This window comes from Cynocephalus volans, chromosome 11 (genome assembly GCF_027409185.1).
Source record: "Cynocephalus volans isolate mCynVol1 chromosome 11, mCynVol1.pri, whole genome shotgun sequence".
Taxonomy (NCBI): domain Eukaryota; kingdom Metazoa; phylum Chordata; class Mammalia; order Dermoptera; family Cynocephalidae; genus Cynocephalus; species Cynocephalus volans.
In genome coordinates, this window is record NC_084470.1 from 56,115,168 (window position 1) to 56,136,719 (window position 21,552).

The 21,552-nt window shown below is 39.5% G+C and overlaps 1 protein-coding gene across 1 annotated transcript in view; it reads left to right on the forward strand.

The window, feature by feature from the left end:
• Positions 1–21,552, forward strand: part of LARS2 (leucyl-tRNA synthetase 2, mitochondrial) — a 172,685-nt gene that overhangs the window by 63,970 nt on the left and 87,163 nt on the right. The window contains exon 6 of the mRNA XM_063113936.1: positions 3,141–3,230. Coding sequence (XP_062970006.1) covers positions 3,141–3,230 — 90 coding nt within the window. The remainder of the gene's footprint in view (positions 1–3,140; positions 3,231–21,552) is intronic.

The following is a 21,552-nucleotide window of genomic DNA, read 5'->3' on the forward strand; positions in this document are numbered from 1 at the left end:
ACCCCCCACTTCACCTTGGAACTGACACAAAGAAAATGCACTTTCCATTACATGTCTAACTGAAAGTAGGCTAATGCTTGGTTGGATAAAGATAATTTTTTTCTGACTGGATCTATCCTCTTTTTTTGGCTTTAGGTAAAAGTGATTTTCAAAACCATTAAACCTAGATGAAGATAACAATGCTATTTCATTGCTGTGTAATTTTTACCCTCAATCTAGGGAAGCAGGTTCAGGGGTTAAAAAATGCATTCCTTAGATTTAACAGTTGTCATTATTTTCTCATATTTGCTTTATATACTTCTTTAAACTTCTAACAGATAAACTTTTTTTTTTTTTTTTTTTTTCTTTTAAGATACATCCCAAATAACTAGGTCTGGGAATATTTTTGCTATATTCCTTCCACTCCTCACCCCCATCTCCTATTCCAGTTCATCTTATGGACCATAGTGTAATTTGAATTTAGTTGTGAAACCTACATGAGACATGCAAATTTCATTCAACATACAGGCATTCATATATCTATTTAGTGTGTTCTTCAACAACAATTTTGTAGTGCCTCAATGTGCCAGGACCTGAACATACAATGATGAGAAAAACAACACACCAAATAGCTCCTGCCCTGGGTTTTGTTAAAAATGGAAGTTTTTAAGTGTCTAGAAAACTGAGAAGAATGAGTTCTGTGCCATGCCAGTAGAAGGGGTAGCTGGTGATGAAAAGTTGATGGGATGAGGATGAATTTGGAGGTTTGGGGGAGCAAGCCCACCTGCAGTGAGCTGGTCTGAGTCTTGAGCTGGTGAAGTTCTTTGTGCACAAAGCCCCTGCAGAGTTGGTGTCTGTGGAGTCACCAGGAGCTGGTACAGGTTGTGTTATGTGCATGGCTCAGAAATCACAGCTCTGGCATCACATAGGGCTGGCTTGGTGGGGGACAGCCACAGCATGGGCAAAACCATTAGACTGACTGGACCACCTGCCTTGCAATGGGGAGGTGGAGGTGGTGGTCAGAGTTGTTTTCTAGTAGTTATTGCTCTGCTATTTTTATAAAACAGAACATAAAAGGGCCTAGGAATCTTCATAAGAAAAACAGCCCGTTGGGGGCACCAGGAGTTTACCTGGCACCTTGCTCAGTTCCTACCACACACACTCTCCTGTCATGGGTTTAACACTCTCTCTTCACTTATTCATCTTAAGGAAGACTGAGTTGTCTGCACTTTGATGGAAGTGCACAGAGTCTATCAGAAATGGAACCATTTGAAATATCCCCTCCCTTCATCCATTTCTATGTTAGCTATGTTTTGAAGTTAAAGGGCAGTAGAAAAGAAACATGGCAGTGTAGAGGTTTTTATGCTTACTTGACTTTATCAGCTGCAAACCTTATTAGTTGGTTAATCAAGACCTGTTTTTAAAATTCTATAGCAAATGTATTTTTAGAACAGAAAGTAAATTTTGGGAGACTTTGATTTATGCTTGGAAATATAAACCAGATGGTTTCTCACTAAGTTTAATATTTGATCATGTTTTTTAATTGGTCTTCCTGAGTAGACAACAGCCTGACTCAGGTAATGGAATAGATGGATTACAGTGAGTCTAAAGGAGCCACCAGGCCCCAGTTATATGTGAAAACTTAAGGTTTATTTTCAAATGAGAATTGTACCAAAGCAAGCAAATATTTCTCTTGAATTTTGTGATTGCTTTGGAAATGAGTTACATTTGTTACCGACAGACCAGGCTTGGCTTGTCCTCTCTCATTAAACAATTGACCTAAAAGTCCAAAAGTTGGTGCAAGGATTGGAAGATTTATTCAGATTACTGGTACTCAACTAAATGTCTAACCAAGCAAACAAACAAAGAGAAAAGAGGAGCAGTGGGGTCCAGTTTATCCTAGTCCCAATCAGTGGTGCCAACCTATTCCACTGACAGTAACTGATAAAAGCAGTTCTCTCCACTGTTGTCAGCACAAAGAAGAAAAGTACCGGCTAGATTTAAATCAGAGAAAGAAAGCATAGGCAGGAGCCCTCCAGGGTGCACCTACATAGTAGTGGACACAATCCAACCAAACAGCAGAAGAGGGCTCAGAAAATCAGAGAAAGGTAAAGAGAATAAAGCATTGCTTTGTCAGAATTTAGGCTGGGGACTCCAGGAGAGATCTACCAGCAGCAGAGACATGGGAGCAAAATAGTCCCAGTGGCCACTTGCCTTTTGCAGCTAGAGCCTTCTCTGGTTCCCAAAGCTTTCCAATTTTCGCCAGTGATTAAATTAGGCTCTTGGATTCCAAAGTCATACAAATGAGCAATGTACCCAGCAGTAAAGCAAGCAACGCTTTATTAAAAGAGGAGATAGACTTATGCGTAAGGCGGGTAGCAACAGTAAAGCTAGCCCCCTGAGGGGAGTTCAGGGTCTTTTATAGGGAAAGGAGTTAAGGGGTACAGGCCAGCATCACTGGAGGTGGTCCATTTGCCAGTAGGTCCAAAATGGCAGTAGTATTCATCATTGTCACCCCAGGAGAGTCATTGTAGCAGACACCTTGATGTTTTGTGCACAGGTGGAAATTCCTAAAGGGGTCTTAAGGTAATCTGTAACTTTTACAGTTATGGTAAACAAGCATTGGGGAGGGGTTTTGCATCTGAGTAAATATCTGTTTCCTCTCTTACCTCAGTCTATTTTGTCAAGGCAGCCCATGGGGCAATCTGAGGAGTGAAAAATTTAAGAAAGTGTCCTCTGCAGGGAAAATAGAGTAAGTTTGGTTCACAGGCCTAGCCTTACTCTGTTTCACATTTATGAATTAGCTTTGTGGCCCCCAACTTGACATTGTGCTGACAAAAATGTCAATACCAAATTTCATGCAATGCAGTTCACCTGTTTAGTTGCATGGGTGGGTGGGCAGTGTATGTGCAAAAGACTTGAAGTTGAGTTTCTCATCATTGAACATGCCTTAGGGAAGGTGGGGGTGGCATTTCAGTACCATCTCTCTTCCCAGAATAAACTGCTGCTTCCCTCTCTTCATGAAATGGTGAAAATATTATAGGTTAGCAAATATTTTTTCAATTTGATTGCTTTTCAAAATTGAATTGCAAGGCTGATGTATACATTGTGGGAAGAATGTTTACAATGGACTATACATGATTATTCCTCCTTTTTGACAGGAAATAACTACGTGTTTGCCAGATTACTACAAATGGACTCAGTACCTTTTTATCAAACTCTATGAAGCTGGATTGGCCTATCAAAAGGAGGTAAGTTGGGCCAGCCCGTGGCTCACTCGGGAGAGTGTGGTGCTGATAACACCAAGGCCACGGGTTCGGATCCCATATAGGGATGGTCGGTTTGCTCGCTGGGAGAGCATGGTGCTGACAACATCAAGTCAAGGGTTAAGATCCCCTTACTGGTCATCTTTTAAAAAAAAAAAAAGAAAAAAAAAGGAGGTAAGTTAAAGTTAGCTGACTTTCAAAATTTTGTAAATCTTCTCTATCTCCTTAGAATACATCATTGTCAAATAAGAAGCAAATAAACCCTGTTGGCACAGTAGCAGTGAAAATGAACACTACCTCAAGTTTGTGAAATCAGTCACAGCAGACCCAGAAAGTAATACTGCCTGGCTCAGTTTAATGCCTCCAAGATAGGGTCGGGGCTTCTCTCACCCTTGAATTCCCAGCACGTAACATAGTGTTTGGTGCCTGTAATGAGATCGAGGATAGACCATAGGAGGAACACAGGCTTCTCAAATCCTAGCTCTGCTACCTCTCCCAGCTGTGTCACTGGCTGGGTAACTTAACCTCCAGGAAATGTAGTTTCTCATCTGCTAAATGGGGTAGTAACACTTTCCTTGCAGGGTTCTTGGGAAGATTAGAGGTTAAAACAACAGCTATCACAGTGCCTACACATAGTGGTCTCCCAAGAAATGGAGGTGCTTGTTATTACAGGAGCTCAGTAGTAGTAGATAAGGCCTGGAATGGTGGTAGATGAGGCAAGCATGTCATAGTGTGGCCTTGAACTGTACCATCCTGTGTGATAGCCACTAGCCACATGTGGTGGTTTAAATTTGAGGTTAAAGTAACTAAAATGAAATAACATTAAAAAATCAGGTCCTCAGCTATACTAGCCAAACTCCAAGTGCCCAATAACCTCATGAGCTATTTATTAACTAATATTGGACAGCACAGGTGTAGGACATTTCCATCATAACAGACCATTCTATTCTATTAGACAGCACTGGTCTACAGAGTTCAGGAGTAACAAGTAGGAGATCCATTGTACTTTTATGTTGAAACATTCTCCTTTGATTAGAGGATTTAATGACATAGCATTACATTTTACTTTTCTACGCGCCCTTGCTTGGTTTTGCAGTGAATAAAATTTGCATAATCATTTTGTGGTAAGATTTTAAACGTTTAGAATCAATATAAAGACAAATGCAGAAGGCTCAATTAGAATTTCAGAATAAAACAAACATGTCTTAAACCTGATAACATAAAAAATAATATAGCTAACAAAAATCAAGAGGTAAACGCGGAAGAGAAGTAAAAGTAAGTGTGAGGTGATCCCTTCATCTTTCATAACAAGGAGTCATAGATGAGGAATTAGAATTTTACGTCTGTTTATTAAAGCTGGAAAGGTAGCTGTTAAAGCTAAAGATAGCAGAGGAGTGCAGAAGTAGAAGAAATGCTGTATGACCATGCTGAATATCTCTTAACTCATAGTGGAGGGTTAGCAGATACAATCTAAAGATAAAATACCAAAATGAAAGTACAGTAGTTACCCCTTATCTGCAGGGGATACATTCCAAGACCCCCAGTGGATGCCTGAAACCACAGATAATACTAAACCCTATATATACTGTTTTTCCCCATACATACATACATACCTATGGTAAAGTTTAATTTGTAAATTAAGCACAGTAAGAGATTAAAAACAATAACTAATAATAAAATAGAACAATTATAACAATGTATCAGCATCACTGCTCTTTCTGTTTGGGGCCATTATTAAATAAAGTAAGGGTTTCTTGAACACAAACACTATAATAGCTTGACAGATCACATAACCAAGAGAGCTAAGTGACTAACAGGTAGATAGCATCTACCAGACAAAAGGATGATTCATGTCCCAGGTGAAAGAGAGTAAGATGGAGCGAAATTTCATCATGCTACTCAGAACGGCGCACAATTTAAAACTTATGAATTGTTTATTTCTGGAATCTTCCATTTAATGTTTTTGAACTGGGTCGATTGCAGGTAACTAAAACCAGTGAAAGTGAAATTGCAGATAACAGGGGACTACCATATAATTGTGTTACTTGAAGTTATAATGGTATACACCAGAAAAACTAATGAACAGCACATGCTAAAATTGGAGGAGTATTTTAATAATCTCTTCAGGTAATTATGGATATTTTTCTTTGATACTATATCAAAACTAGTTTCTAATGGGTTAGTTATACTGTTGAATCTGAAACAACAGTGATGAACTTTTTGTACTGTTATATTGCAAGGCATTGGTTCACTGAGTTATGCAGATCTTTAAAATGTTGACATTTCATTATACAATATCATCAAGAGTCTTGACGTTTTGGAGAAACTGTCAGCTCATGATGGGTAGATAAAAGTTTTCCAGAATTCTAATTGTCACTTGAAAATTCATTTTGTCATTAACAACAGATACCGTCAGTTGTTTTCCTTGGAGTGACAAGCTCCCTTTGTTATTGAGAAAATGTTTACCAGATTCCTAAGTCTGAATAACCACGGTTTATTGTCAGTCATTCTTTCACATATAAAATAACAGTTTCATAAAAAAAAGTGGCTAATCCAGCTTGCAACTGAAACAGTCACAGGAGTACTTTTTCTGGAGACAGCCTTTGCACTTCACTATGCAGCAGAAGTTGTCTGCCTACTTCCCGTCTCATTACACAAACTATTAGAAAGATGTGTACTCAAGGGTCAAGATTTAATAAAATTACTAAATGATACTACTTCATCAAGGACATTCTTAAGTGAACCTGGCTTCTTTGAGTGCATGGCAGTGAAGAATACAATGACCAATAGTCCAGTTTGGTGCCACTGTCTTGATTTGTGCTGAGGGCCAACAGCCTTACCCATCCACCATTGCTTTTGCACCATCTGTGCAAATGTAAACACAATGAAAAAGGCAAATAACATCTTATTATTATAATGAAAATAGTTTTGGCCTGCAGGCCCTCTGAAAGGGCCTCAGGAACCCCCAGAAGTTTGTGGACCACAGTTTGAGAATGACTACAAAGTACATCACCTCCACCCCTACTCCCATTTTTAAACTAAGAATATTAAAATGTTAGTTGTTTGTGGCTGCCGCACCGTTGTGGCTGTGGAAGCAGGAAGCTGACAGCGTTCTCGGACAGCTATGGGCCACACTGCCCGGGCCCCCCGCCGCCAAGGCCAGGCCCGAGCGGAGACAAACACGCTCTGATCTGGGGACCAGATGCCAACTTAGAGCCTTTGTACCAATCTCAGCCCTCCAGTAGCATTCTTTAAAAGCCAAGTCAGAAAAGGAGGCAGCAGTTCCATGCCTGAGGCTGGTGTAAGTCTTCACCTGGGGAGTGAGTGCAACGACAGACCAGGTCACTTTGAACGCATGGGGAAGTAGCCTTCTGGATCTGGTGTCAGAAGTTCTCCAAATATGAGGGGACTTCAGGTCAAGATGGCGGAATAGACGGTCCCTAGCATCACTCTCTACCACAAATCAACCGATTTAAACTATAAAAACGTAACATCAAGTGCATACGGAATGGGGAGACGTCCAAAGGGGGAGGCAGAAGCTCCGTGGAGACCACATGCCCTGCAGGGCCACCGTCACACGATCCAGCCCATAGGCTTCACTGCCACCACCCGGCTCCATTCCCAGCCCAGCCCAGTGCGCACAGAGTGGGAAGATGTCTGGCAGGGGAAGGGGAAGCTCCGCAGAAACCACACACCCTGTGGGGCTGCCACTGCATGATCCAGCAGGTAGGCTTCACCACAGGCACCCGGCTCCATTCCCAGCCTGGCCTAGTGCACTTGGAGCAGGGAGATGTCTGGCAGGGGAGGCGGGAACTCCACGGGGACCACACTGCTGCCGCACGATCCAGCAGCCCGGCCCAATGCGTACGGAGCACAGAGACGTACAACAGGGAGGTAGAAGCTCCACAGAGTCCACACACCCTGTGGGGGGGCTGCCGCTGCATGATCCAGCAACAGATAGGCTTCACTGCCATCACCCAGCTCCATCCCAAGCCCGGCCTAGCCCACATGGAGCAGGGAGACATCCAGCAGGGGAAGGGGAGGCTCCGCAGAGACCATACGCTCTGTGGTGCCTCTGCGCATCCCAGTAGCCCGGCCCAGAGTGCACAGACAGGGAGAAGTCCAGCACGGGAGGTGGAAGCTCAGCAGACACCACACACCCTGTGGTTCCACCCCGTGATCCGGCAGCTCGGCCAAGTCCAAGCTGACCAGAGAGGTGGCTCCCCGGAGAGGCCCAAGACCCGAGGCAACCACATACGCAAGGCACTAGTGGCCAACTGAGCAGTCACTGAGGTAGCCATACCAAATTGGCAACCCCAGCAACATCTTAGTCAGAAAATACTGTCAAACCTGTGGACTGTGAAACCCCCTGCCACAATGAATAAACATCAAAGAAAAGATACCAGAAATATGAAAAATCAAGAAAGTACACCACCAAAGGATCATAACTCTCAAGCTCTAGATCCTGTAGAACAAGAAGCCCTTCAAATGACTGACAAGGAATTTCAAGTGATAATTCTAAGGAAACTGAATGAGATACAAGAAAACTCAGCTAGACATCATGATGAAACGAGGAAAAGTATACAGGACCTGAAAGAAGAAATGTACAAGGAAATCAATGCCCTGAAAAAAAATGTAGCAGAACTTGCTGAACTGAAGAAGTTATTCAGCAAATTAAAAAACACAATGGAGAGTTTAACCAGCAGGCTTGCGGAAGTTGAAGAGAGAACCTCTGAACTTGAAGATGGGCTGTTTGAAATAACACAAGCAGACAAAAAAAAAGAAAAAAGAATCAAAGGCATAGAAGAAAATCTGAGAGAGATATCAGACAACCTTAAGCGCTCAAATATCTGAATCATGAGTATTCCAGAAGGGGAGGAAAAAGGAGATTGCATTGAAAACATATTCAACAAAATAGTGGCAGAAAACTTCCCAGGTATAGGAAAAATCACAGATCTTCAGATCAAGTAAGCTCAAAGATCTCCAAACATATTCAACCCAAAAAGGTTTTCTCCAAGACATGTTATAGTCAAATGGGCAAAACTCAAGGACAAAGAGAGAATCTTAAAAGCTGCAAGAGAGAAGCATCAAATCACCTATAAGGGAGCCCCAATCAGGCTAACATCAGACTTTTCATCACAAACCCTAAAAGCCAGAAAGGTATGGGATGATATATTCAAAATACTAAAAGACAAAGATTGCCAGCCAAGAATACTCTACCCTGCAAGGCTATCCTTCCGAAATGAAGGCCAAATAGTATATTTCTCAGACAAACAAAAACTGCGGGAGTTCACCACCGCACGACCACCCTTACAAGAAATCCTCAAGGGAGTACTGGGTTTGGTTCCTGAAAAATAACTACCACTGCCATAAAAACCCAAGAAAAATCAAAACCCACTAGTATAATAAAATTGACATTCATGAAGAGAAAACAAACAAACAAAAAGGCTATCTACAACCCACGGAACCAAGAAACACAGAAAACAAACAGTAAATCAAAAAGCAAGGAACCAAAGACACCTAAGACAACCAAACAATAACCAATAAAATGCTAAGAGTAAATCAACACTTTTCAATAACAACTCTTAATGTAAAAGGCTTAAATTCCCCAATTAAAAGACACAGACTGGCTGACTGGATTAAAAAGGAGGACCCAACTATATTCTGCCTTCAAGAGACCCACCTCACCCATAAAGACTCACATAGACTAAGAGTGAAAGGATGGAAAAAGATTTACCATGCAAACAGAAAAGAAAAACGAGCTGGAGTAGCTATTCTTATATCTGGTAAAATAGACTTTAAACTAAAAACTATAAAAAGAGACAAGGAGGGACACTACGTAATGATAAAAGGATTGATCCATCAAGAAGACATAACAATCCTAAATATATATGCACCCAATGTTGGAGCAGCCAGATTTATAAAACTCTATTACGCCTAAGGAAGGAAATAGACACTAATACCATAATAGCAGGGGACCTGAACACCCCACTGTCAATATTGGACAGATCATCTAGGCAAAGAATCAGCAGAGAAACACAAGATCTAAACAATACTCTAGACCAATTGGACTTGGCAGATATCTACAGAACATTCCATCCAACAACCTCAGAATATTCATTCTTCTCATCAGCACATGAATCATTCTCCAGGATAGATCACATGTGAGGTCACAAATCAGGTCTCAACAAATTCAAAAAAATTGGAATTATCACATGTATTTTCTCAGACTACAATGGATTAAAATTAGAAATCAGTAACAAGCGAAATTCTGGAAACTATACAAACACATGGAAATTTGCCGAGCCTGTGGCGCACTCGGGAGAGTGCGGCACTGGGAGCACAGCAACGCTCCCGCCGCAGGTTCGGATCCTATATAGGAATGGCCGGTGCCCTCACTGGCTGAGTCCCGGTCACGTAAAAGACAAAAAAAAAAAAATTTAAAAATAAAGAAAAAACAAATTAAACAGCATTCTACTTAATGACATATGGGGTCCAAGAAGAAATCAAGCAGGAAATCAAAAAATTTATTGAAAATAATGAAAATAATGATACATCATACCAAAACCTGTGGGATACTGCAAAAGCAGTATTAAGGGGGAAATTTATTGCATTAAATGCTCACCTTAGAAGAATGGAAAGATGTCAAGTGAACAACCTAACACTTCACCTTAAAGAACTAGAAAAACAAGAACAATCCAAACCTTAAGTAAGCAGACGGAAAGAAATCATTAAGATCAGAGCCGAACTCAATGAAATTGAAACCCAAAAAACAATACAAAAGATCAATGAATCAAAAAGTTGGTTTTTTGAAAAGATAAATAAAATTGACAAACCATTAGCATGGCTAACAAAAAAAAGAAGAGAGAAGATTCAAATAACAAAAATTAGAAATGAAAAAGGCGATATTACAACTGATTCATCTGAAATACAAGGAATCATTCGAGACTACTTTAAACAACTATACGCCAACAAATGTGAAAATCTGGAGGAAATGGATAAATTTCTGGACACACACAAGCTCCCAAAACTGAGCCATGAAGATGTAGAAAATCTGAACAGACCAATAACAATAAAGGAGATTGAAGCTGTTATCAGAAGGCTCCCAACAAAGAAAAGCCCAGGACCAGATGGATTCACAGCAGAATTTTACCAAACATTCAAAGAGGAATTGACACCAATTCTTTACAAACTATTCCAAAAGATTGAAACGGACGCAAATCTCCCAAACTCATTCTATGAAGCAAACATCATCCTGATACCAAAAACAGATAAAGATATAACCAAAAAAGAAAACTACAGGCCAATTTCCTTGATCAATATAGATGCAAAAATCCTCACTAAAATACTAGCAAACATGCCCGTGGCTCACTCGGGAGAGTGCGGTGCTAATAAAATACTAGCAAACAGAATACAGCAACACATATGTAAAATTATTCATCACAATCAAGTGGGATTCATCCCAGGTATGCAAGGTTGGTTCAACATACGCAAATCAATAAATGTGATACACCATATTAATAAAAATCAAAAACAAGGATCATATCATCTCTATAGATGCTGAAAAAGCATTTGATAAAATTCAACATTCATTCATGACAAAGACCCTCTATAACTTAGGTATAGATGGAAAGTATCTCAACATAATCAAAGCCATATATGATAAACCCACTGCCAATATCATCCTGAATGGGGAAAAGCTGAAAACTTTTCCTTTAAGAACAGGAACTAGACAAGGATGCCCGCTCTCACCACTCCTATTCAACATAGTATTGGAAGTACTAGCCAGAGCAATCAGAGAAGAGAAGGAAATAAAGGGCATCCAGATTGGAAAAGATGAAGTCAAACTGTCCCTGTTTGCAGATGACATGATCCTGTATATCGAACAGCCTAAAGCCTCTACAAAAAAACTCTTGGAGTTGATAAATGATTTCAGCACAGTAGCTGGATGCAAAATCAACACACAAAAATCATTAGTATTTCTATTCTCCAATAGTGAACATGCAGAAAGAGAAATCAAGAAAGCCTGCCTGCCCATTTACAATAGCCACCAAAAAAATAAAATACTTAGCAATTGAGTTAACCAAGGATGTGAAAAATCTCTATAATGAGAACTACAAACCACTTCTGAGAGAAATTAGAGAGGATACAAGAAGATGGAAAGATATCCCGTGCTCTTGGATTGGAAGAATCAACATAGTGAAATGTCCATACTACCCAAAGTGATATACAAATTCAATGCAATCCCCATCAAAATTCCAATGACATTTTTCTCAGAAATGGAAAGAATTATCCAGACATTTATATGGAATAACAAAAGACCACACATAGCCAAAGCAATGCTGAGCAAAAAAAATAAAGCTGGAGGCATAACACTACCTGACTTTAAACTATACTACAAAGCTATAATAACCCAAACAGTATGGTACTGGCATGAAAACAGACACACTGATCATTGTAATAGAATAGAGAATCCAGAAATCAACAAACACACCTAAGACATCTGATCTTTGACAAAGGCACTAAGCCTATAAACTGGGGAAGAGACTGCCTCTTTATGTTGCTGGGAGAACTGGATATCAATATGCAGGAGAATGAAACTAGACCCATACCTTTCACCATACACTAAAGTCAACTCAAAATGGATTAAAGAATTAAATATACACCCTGAAACAATAAAACTTCTTAAAGAAAACATAGGAGAAACACTTCAGGAAGTGGGACTGGGCACAGACTTCATGAATACGACCCCAAAAGCACGGGCAGCCAAAGGAAAAATAAACAAATGGGGTTATATCCAACTAAAGAGCTTCTGCACAGCAAAAGAAACAATTAACAGAGTTAAAAGACAACCAACAGCGTGGGAGAAAATATTTGCAAAATATACATCTGACAAAGGATTAATATCCAGAATATACAAGGAACTCAATCAACTTTACAAGAAAAAAACAAGCAACCCAATTTAAGAATGGGCAAAAGAGCTAAGTAGGCATTTCTCTAAGGAAGATATACAAATGGCCAACAGACATATGAAAAAATGCTCAACATCACTCAGCATCTGTGAAATGCAAATCAAAACTACACTGAGATACCATCTCACCCCACTTAGGATGGCTAAAATCCAAAAGACTCTGAACGACAAATGCTTGTGAGGTTGCAGAGAAAAAGGAACTCTCGTACGTTGTTGGTGGGACTGCAAAATGGTGCAGCCTCTATGGAAAATGGTATGGAGGTTCCTCAAACAATTGCAGATAGATCTACCATACGACCCAGCTATCCCACTGTTGGGGATATACCCAGAGGAATGGAAATCATCAAGTCGAAGGTATACCTGTTCCCCAGTGTTCATCGCAGCACTCTTTACAATAGCCAAGAGTTGGAACCAGCCCAAATGTCCATCATCAGATGAGTGGATACGGAAAATGTGGTATATCTACACAATAGAATACTATTCAGCTATAAAAAAGAATGAAATACTGCCATTTGCAACAACATGGATGGACCTTGAGAGAATTATATTAAGTAAAACAGGTCAGGCACAGAAAGAGAAAAACCACATGTTCTCACTTATTGTTGTGAGATAAAAATAAATAAATAAATTCACACACACACACACACACACACACACACACACACAAAAAAAAAAACCAGGGTAGGGGAGAAGAAGACGTAACAATTACAGTTACCTGAACTTGACACGACAAGCAAACTGGAAGGGACATTGTTGGGTGGGAGGGGGTATAGGGAGGAGGGAAGGAGGTTTTGGTATTGGGCCACAATAATCAACCACATTGTATATCGACAAAATAAAATTAAGATAAAATAAAAAATAAAAATAAAATAAAATGTTAGTTGTTTAAAATATTTTGTTTTTTTTTTAAGTGTTGAGTCCCCATTAACATTTGGGTATAAATTGAGAGTGAGAACTTGATGGAACTGAGTCATACTAATGTTCAATGATTGTAAACTATCCTGAGTCAATTTCATTTCTTAAAAAATAGCTGTTCTTCTGCCCAGAGCCCTGTGAGATGAGGAATATGCATGCAAAGTTCCTGACCACAACACTTTTTTGTATTGTTAAAATGTAATTTTTGAAAAGTTAAAATCGTGACTCCTCTAGAAATATAGGATGAACATGTGTCATAGATTTTATTCAAGTCATTAATTAATGAGGGAGCCAGTTATGCTAAGACTGGTTCAAATGAGATTTCAAGGAACATAGATTTAGAGTCCAAAAGAATGCTGAAATGCATTTGTGAATAGAATCAAAACTGCTTAATGCCTTATAAGGCATTGAACCTAACCTTTGGGGCTGTCTTTTTTGTGAGACAGAATCATTTGCATTGTCAGTAGATGGGAACTATTTGCATACTCTCAGACAGAAAATATTCTCATTGCTGTTAGTTTTCTACAAATTAACCCCTGCAGGATTGTAGAATAAGTTAAACAATAGTAAATAGAAAGTCAAACAAAGGTACATATCCTTAGAAAATCAGATAATCCCCAGGGGATATGAGCCTGATGGACAACCCAATTTACACTGAAAGGAAACCCAGAAATTGCTCTTGCTTATTTCTCAGTTTTGGATAATTTTTTAACAGCATTTTTAATATTCAGAAACAAAAGGCTATGAAGAAAATCCTAATGGGAAAATTGTGGATCCTCTTGCCAGTCAAGATTTCATGCCGATCCAGCCGACTGACAGATACATTTTCATAAGAGCCTCCCTTGCTCTAGGTAGACAATAATTATGTCCAAATGGAGTTCTACATTGGAATCACCTATGGGTGGGTGGGTGAGGGAATACAATGAGCTACAGAATGTATCCCAAGGGACAGTAAGAAGGATAAACACAAATCAGAGTTTTAAGGCATGAAAAAGCAAAGCAGAGGGCACCCTGCAGGTGAAACTGGCATCACAGGAAAGAGTAAGCAATTCTTTGAAGAGTGTAAGTGTAAGAAAATAATCTAAGTGATTCATTTGCAGAAATGACTTATCTGAGGGTGTTTTATTGAGATGGTAATTAGTCCCTAGCCCCTAGTGTTTTCTTCATTTTCCCAGAGGGTCTCTGAACAGTTAAGGCTCTCCTTGAGATGCTAATTAATTACTAGCACCCATTGTTTTCTTCAATTCCTGGTGTTTCTCCCTTCACAGGGCTTAGGTGGGCCTTTTTCGAGGGTTTGTCCTGAGCTCCCAAAGGAATTCCTTGCAAGGGGCTAATAAATTTTAGCCGTCCTTCAGGAAGATTGTGCATCTGGTAGTACTCAGCCAGGGAGGAAGTGGGGGTGGCGGGGGGAGGGACTTGCATACTAGGAAATAAATTGCTTGCTACAGCCCTTTTCCCTGTGCCTGCCTTTCAGACACCTGAACCTTATAAGGCCATATTTAAAGTCTCGCTTCACTGTACCTCATGTCTCTGTGTCCATCCTTTGGCATTGGACAGGTGAGGACATTTCTCACAGTAAGCAATTGTATATAACATCAATAAGATTATCCAATGATACCTATCCTCTATTGCCTGGTAACTATTTATTGTTTTTCATGCATGGGGTATGAAATGATGTGATTGATGTTAACGTAATAGTGTGAACATTTCTCACATGGAGCCCTTATGTGTGCTATGTAATACTCCTTTATGGGACACTTTTTTTTGGTGACAAGGATGGGATTTGAAGACATATTTTAAAAATATATTTGTTATATATTGCCAAAAGATAAAATTACAACAACTATAGTTATGGATCTATTTGACTTACATTCCTAATTCATGAGTTGGGCAGCCTCCATGCTACAAAATAGAATGAGAACTCCCACCGGACAATAGCAGTGGGTTTTGTAAGGTGAGAGCAAAGACACACAATAATAGAAAAAAACTGATAGGTTAACATCAGTTTACTTCAGGTTTCATTTTTGTAAGGGTTAAAGCAGAGGGGACTTCCTTATTATGCTGACTCAGATAGACTGGAATCCCCTGTTTTCAGGAAAAACTGGTCAGTGTTGGGATCTATCTGCTTCCTTAAAGTCTCAGTTTAATTATGTGTCATTTAGCATGAGTGACTCCATTTGGGTTTGGTCTGGTTTGTTAGGGCCTAGTGCAGGAGATCAGTCCAAAACAATCTCTTTCCATAATTTTTGTTTAACAATATTTAATTTTGACTGTATTGCGTATTTATTGTAGTATCCTTTTATAGAACACTTTGTTTTCTCTGTCTGTACACTCAGGATTTGTCCTTGCTGCCTCAATTCTGTGGCACATAAAACCCAAATAGGAAACTTAACCTCATCACTTTTGGGTTGAATTCAAACAGTGTCTTGGAGTGGAGTAACTTTTCTCAAGGTATAAGGGAAGTTGGGGAGGATTCCATTGCACAAGCACAGCCGTCTTGCTGACTCCAGGATCATCTTTTCTTTTCTCCTCAGTTGTTTTTCAAATCACTGTGACACCCTTCCCAACCTTTCCCAACTCCTCAATATGCATGCCCCTGGGGAATATGGTGACTACACTGGGTCCACCTGGATAATCCAGGATAACCTCTCCATTTCAGCATCCTACCTGCAAAGACCCTCTAGCCATGTAGGTAACATACTTGTTGGTTACAGGAATCAGGATGTGGACATTTTGGGGGGATCATTACTCTGCCTCCAAAGCCCCTTCTCCCTATTTCATAGGGTTATTATAAGGACTAAACAAGTGAATGCTTGTGAAGAGCCTGGAATGGTGCCTGGCACAGAGTAGGTGCTCAATAAACGACCACCTGAGCATGCCTACAGAGTTACCTGGAGTCATTCTGGTGTTTAAATTGGAAAAATAAAAAGTTAAAAAAAAAAAAAAAACCATAAGCTTTCCTGCTAATTTTTTTAATTCATTTTTTAATTGACACATAATAATTGTACATTAATATGGCATACAATGTGGTATTTGGATACACGTGTACAATGTGCAATGGTCAAACCAAGATAATTATTACATCTGTCATTTCTTGGTATTGGGAACATTCAACTTTCTCTCTTCTAGCTATTTGAAATTATACAATAAATTGTTGTTAACTATAGTCACCCTACAGTGCTATAGAACGCTACAACTTATTCCTCTTTTCTAGCTTTATTTTTATATCTGTTTGTTGACCAACCTCTCTCTATGTTGTCCTACCCCCTACCCTTCCCACACTCTAGTAACTACTGTTCTACTCTCTACTTCTATGAGACCAACTTTTTTTTTTAGCTTCCACATATGAGTGAGAACATGCAGTATTTCTTTCTGTGCCTGGCTTATTTTACTTCACATAATGTCCTCCAGGCTCATCCATGTTGCTGCAAATTAACAGGATTTTATTCTTTTTTATGGCCATATAGTATTCTATTGTGTGTATATACCACATTTTCTTTATCCAATCATCAGTTGAAGGACACTTAGATTGATTCTATATTTTAGTTATTGTAAATAATGCTGCAAATAAACATGGTGGTATAGGTACCCCTTTGACATTCTGATTTCCTTTTCTTTGGATGTATACCCAGTAGTGAAATTACTGGATCATACAGTAGTTCCATTTGTAGTTTTTTGAGAAATCACCATACCATTTTCCATAATGGCTTTGCTAATTTACATTCCCACCAACAGTGTATAAACATTCCCTTTTCTCCACATGCTCACCAGCATTTGTTGTTTTTTTGTCTTTTTTATAATATCCATTATAACTGGGGTGAGATGATGTCATTGTTGTTTTGATTTGCATTTCCCTGATGATTGGTGGTCCTGAGCATTTTTTCATCTACCTGTTGGCCATTTGTATGTCTTCTTTTGAGAAATGTCTATTCAGTTCATTTGCCCATTTTTAAATTGGATTATTTGTTTTTTGTTGTTGTTGAGTTGTTTGAGTTCCTGTATATTCCGGATTTCCTGTCAGCTGAATAGTCCTGGCTAATTCTGAGGTAGCCTGTCCATGGACAGGTATTAGGGAGGAATAATTTGGATTATTTTATGGATTTTCGTTTTTAAAAAATATTTTTTTTGTATTGCTAGTTGTTGATTTAAGTGTTTTTGGTGTATTCATTTTTAAGTCACCACTAAAATATCATGATCTTAAGAAAAAAATCATAGATAGAATGCAAAAATGCACACTTGGTACATTGTTTGAAGATCAGTTAGCCCTAATTCAAGGTATTTTCTCCAGGTAGATCTCCTTTTATTGGATAGCTGTTTTCAAATTGGCTTTAAAACATAAAACATGTTACTGTCAGTTAGCATTCTATGTCTATGGTTTATTTTAAAATATAAGCTTTTGAAATTAACTTTAGAAAGTTAATTGACTTTAAACAGTCTGCACATAGTATATGTAAAAGCCTATTTTTTGTAGGCCTTTGTAAAGCCTATTTAACCAAAAATAACTTAGGTTTTAGTACCTTTTCTCTAACAGCATTATTATAACTTTCTATTTTTTAATAAAAGACAGCCTTAACCCTTAAATTCAGTTCTGCATACAGCCGTGTAAATGAACATTTAGGGAACATATTTGAGCAGAGGATTACTAAACATAACTGGAGTGTTTAAGTCTTTTGTTCTTAACAAGCACTGTCCATGAAATGTTCAGTTCCATTGCAAAATGGAATCTGCTCTCACTCTCTCAAAACAAAAATATTTTCAGCTATAAATATGATAATAAAGACCTCTACTTGGCTGGCAGAACATTAATTTTACCTCTCTGGTTAAAAAAAAAATTTTTATTCCATCGATGTAGTTATTAGAGAGGATGATGATGCAGTATTATGCTTAGGCATTCCAGGGAACTGTGGAGAGTCACCTAATTTATGAGTTTGTCTTTGGCTATCTCCATTATTTAAGTAGCAGCTGATGATAATGCTAATTCACCCCCCTAAGCTAGGTTTGCAGTGTGGCCTCTGCTTCAGAAACCATACTGAAAGAATCACTGCGCACAGACAAACAGGCACCTCTTCCACCACACCACCTTGTGGCTTTGGAGTGTGGTGGCAGTAACAAATAAAAGGTAGCCTTGGGACTCTCACCCCCACCCCAACTCAGTCCAAATTCAAGCCCATTCTGGATGGAATGGAGCACAATTGATTTTGAGGGCTACATCCTTTAATGAGATCTATGTGGCATTCTTTAGTTAAGCATGCTTTTGTCCAGAAAAAAGCTAATAGATCTTGAGAAAATCAATCCCCTAAAATATATACTTTACCAGCCTTTTGGAACCTGAAGCTGCCTCACTATACTCAGAAAACGTCTTTAGTAATAAAAAGCAGAGCTTGAGAAGTAAGCAAGGAAAGCCATGGAGAGTAGCCCCTTAAGGGCCAGGGGAGTGATGTGTTAGCCAAGAGACCAAAATGTGCTGATGGAGGATGTGATCTAGAAGAGACTGGCACCTTGTGTGAAAGTGAGGCCCAGGGAGGCAAGGGCAAGGTGACCTGAGGGAAGAGGAGGAGAGGTAGTGAGGAGATGAGAGACGGTGAGGATTTGGAACAGGAAGCCTGGCTGGGGCAGCAGACGTCACAGCTGCGGTGTTGCAGAGAGGAGAGCTGATCAATGCAAAATCAGGATGATACTGTCTGGAGAATCCCCAAGGAGCTCAGAGTCACCCACACCTCCAAGAGCCTAACAACAAAGAAAGGTAGAAGGAGGAGACAAAAATGATGTGACAGCCACCATCACTGTGCTGACTTGACCCCTTATGAACATGGCTTCTTTGCGTGCGTAATTGTGTTATGGTGTGCATTTCTAAAATGCTTTCCAAAAGCTTCCCACACTGAAATCACTCAAACAAAAAATGTTAGTCCTAGTGATTAACCCTTGATAAACAGGAAATTCTGTTCTTTGGAATGATTCATTCTGGAATGTTGCCAGGTAACTAACTGTTGTGAAGGAAGCAGTGTGTAAAATTGGGGTTCCGTGTGTTTGCATATGTTTTAATGATTTTGGTATTGATTTAAGATTGATTTCATAATATACATATAGACTGTTTTACAGATAAGCCTAGTTAACCTCAAAGGATCGTGAAGTTGACTTCAGTGGGTGATAGACAACATAAATGTCAAGTAGGGAAATGAATATAGTCAGTGAAGTTGTCTAGAAATTATATCCTATTCTGCAAGACTGCACTTGCTTAAAAATCAGGGTGTCCGTCAAAGAAAATGTTCAAAATGTGAAAATTCAGGAATGCTGGATAAGGGAGGACCTTGGTTTCAAGGGAAGCGGTATGACAGAGACAGTTATGTAAGAGAGGAGACCTGAAAAAAGGATTTGGGAAACTACTCCAGTGCTTCAAGAGACTGCACATGCTGTGCTCCCTGAATCTGGAGCCCTGAATTTTGACCACCCCTCGTCTGACCACTTGTGACTAGCCTGAATCTGCAGCGCTGCAGTTGAGGTGGATTGTGGGCCTGGGAAGAAACACAGATGTGGATTCTCACAGCTGATGCATCTTTGATTGAGATGCTCTTTCCTTTTCTCCCGAGTCTTTCATTGGGGAAAAAAATTGCTTTTGTGTTTTGCTTTTGTTTGCCTTTCATTCAAATCCGGGTTTTATTATAACTTATAAACCTCTTTGGAGCACATCTTCCTCATTGCATTTTGTAACCTAGAGCCTGAGAGATGCCAGGCTGTGTGGGAAATGTTGATAAGAAAATAAAGTCCTATTTGTTTTTGCAATCCACAATACCACGTATTTGCTTCTCCCATAACCTCTGAGGTTTGGAGGGGGCAGGAGGCAGAGGTAGAGGTATATAGGGCTTTCCCCCCCCCTTTTTATATTTTATACAGTTTTAGTTGTGCGTGGGATGGGTTTTTGGTTTTGTTTTTTGGGGGGGCAGTGGAGGGGATTGCCTCTTGAATGAATTGTCTAAATTATTAAGTAATACTTGGCCCTTTCTTTTTACTTGTTATTGTAAGTGGTCTCCTTCGTCCCAGCCCCTAACACAGGCAGTGACAATAGATAAGTAAATTACTTTTGTTTTATTAACCTAAAGTTTTTAGGTCTAAGGTACTTTTGTTCTATATTTTGACTCTGTATATTTATAAACTCAAGGCTTTGGGGTGCCCTATTTTAGAGGAAAAAATTATTCAATGCATGTCTTTCCCACCCCAACTCTAGACTTTACAGGCTTAAATTTTTCAACGGATGGACTGCTTTTAGCTGTAAAATCATAACCCACAATCACCAGCCCATAGATGAGTTAGCCTCTTCCCCACCCCTACTTTTTATATAATTTTTAGATATGTCTCTGGATCAGTCAGTGTCCCAGCAGGAAAAAGAGGGCACACCCGAAAGGAGTCATTGAAGAAAATGTAACAAAGGGACTATTTGTGCAGTGTTCAGGGAAGCTGAGAATGGTGGTGAAGCACCTGGCCCTAGCAACAGAAGGAAGCCGTTGCCACCCACCCTGCACTGAAGGGGCAGTGTCAGGAGCAGTTTCCGGGACCTAGGAGAGCAGTAGCTATGGCAGCAGGAGAGGCCTGCCCATCACAGGCCATGGCCTTCAGTAGAGCCTGTGGCCACTGCCAACCCATGGATCAGCAAGGGCCCGAGTCAGTGCAGGCCACAGAGGTCAGCTTCCTAAGGCATAGAACAAGATGGAAAGAGGGTCTGGAGGGGCAAGTGGACAAGAGTTAGCACAATCTCTTATTAGAATTGCTTATTAAAATTTTAGAAAACAATGTGCATCAAGTCAGGATATTTTAGTGCGCAAATACATTTCTCTGTACTCATTGCCTTCTTTGTGCCAAGTGGTACCTGAATGTCATAAAAGAGTGAAGTAGATGGAAGAGGTATTTGTTTTAAATGAAGACAGAAACTAGCTAGAGCTCTATGGAGAGAATCTTCATAATGGTTAAGACTACATGTTCAATCAGCCAAATTAATCTATGGAGACAGAGCTCAGAAGAGTAGTTATCATTAGGGGTGGGAGTGGGGGGCAGAGGTTGATTGGTAGAAGGTACAACAGAGTTTTCTAGAATGTAAGAAATTTTCTATCTTGATATGAGTGGTAGTTACATGTGTATATACTTACGTAAAAATTCATCGAGGGCTGGCTGGTTAGCTCAGTTAGTTAGAGCGCAGCCTTGTAATCAAGGAAAGTCAAGTGTTCAGATCCCCATACTGGCCAACTGCCCAAAAAGAAAAAAAAAATTATATTTATCCAAATTACTCTATGTATGTTAACTTTAATTTAATTTTAATTTTTTTAAATTGCAAGTAAATTTCATTTCTAGAGCTGAGTTCCTACTCTGACTCCGTCACTAAGTGACCTTAGGTAAGTTATCTAATTTCTCTGTTTCTCAAATTCCTTATCT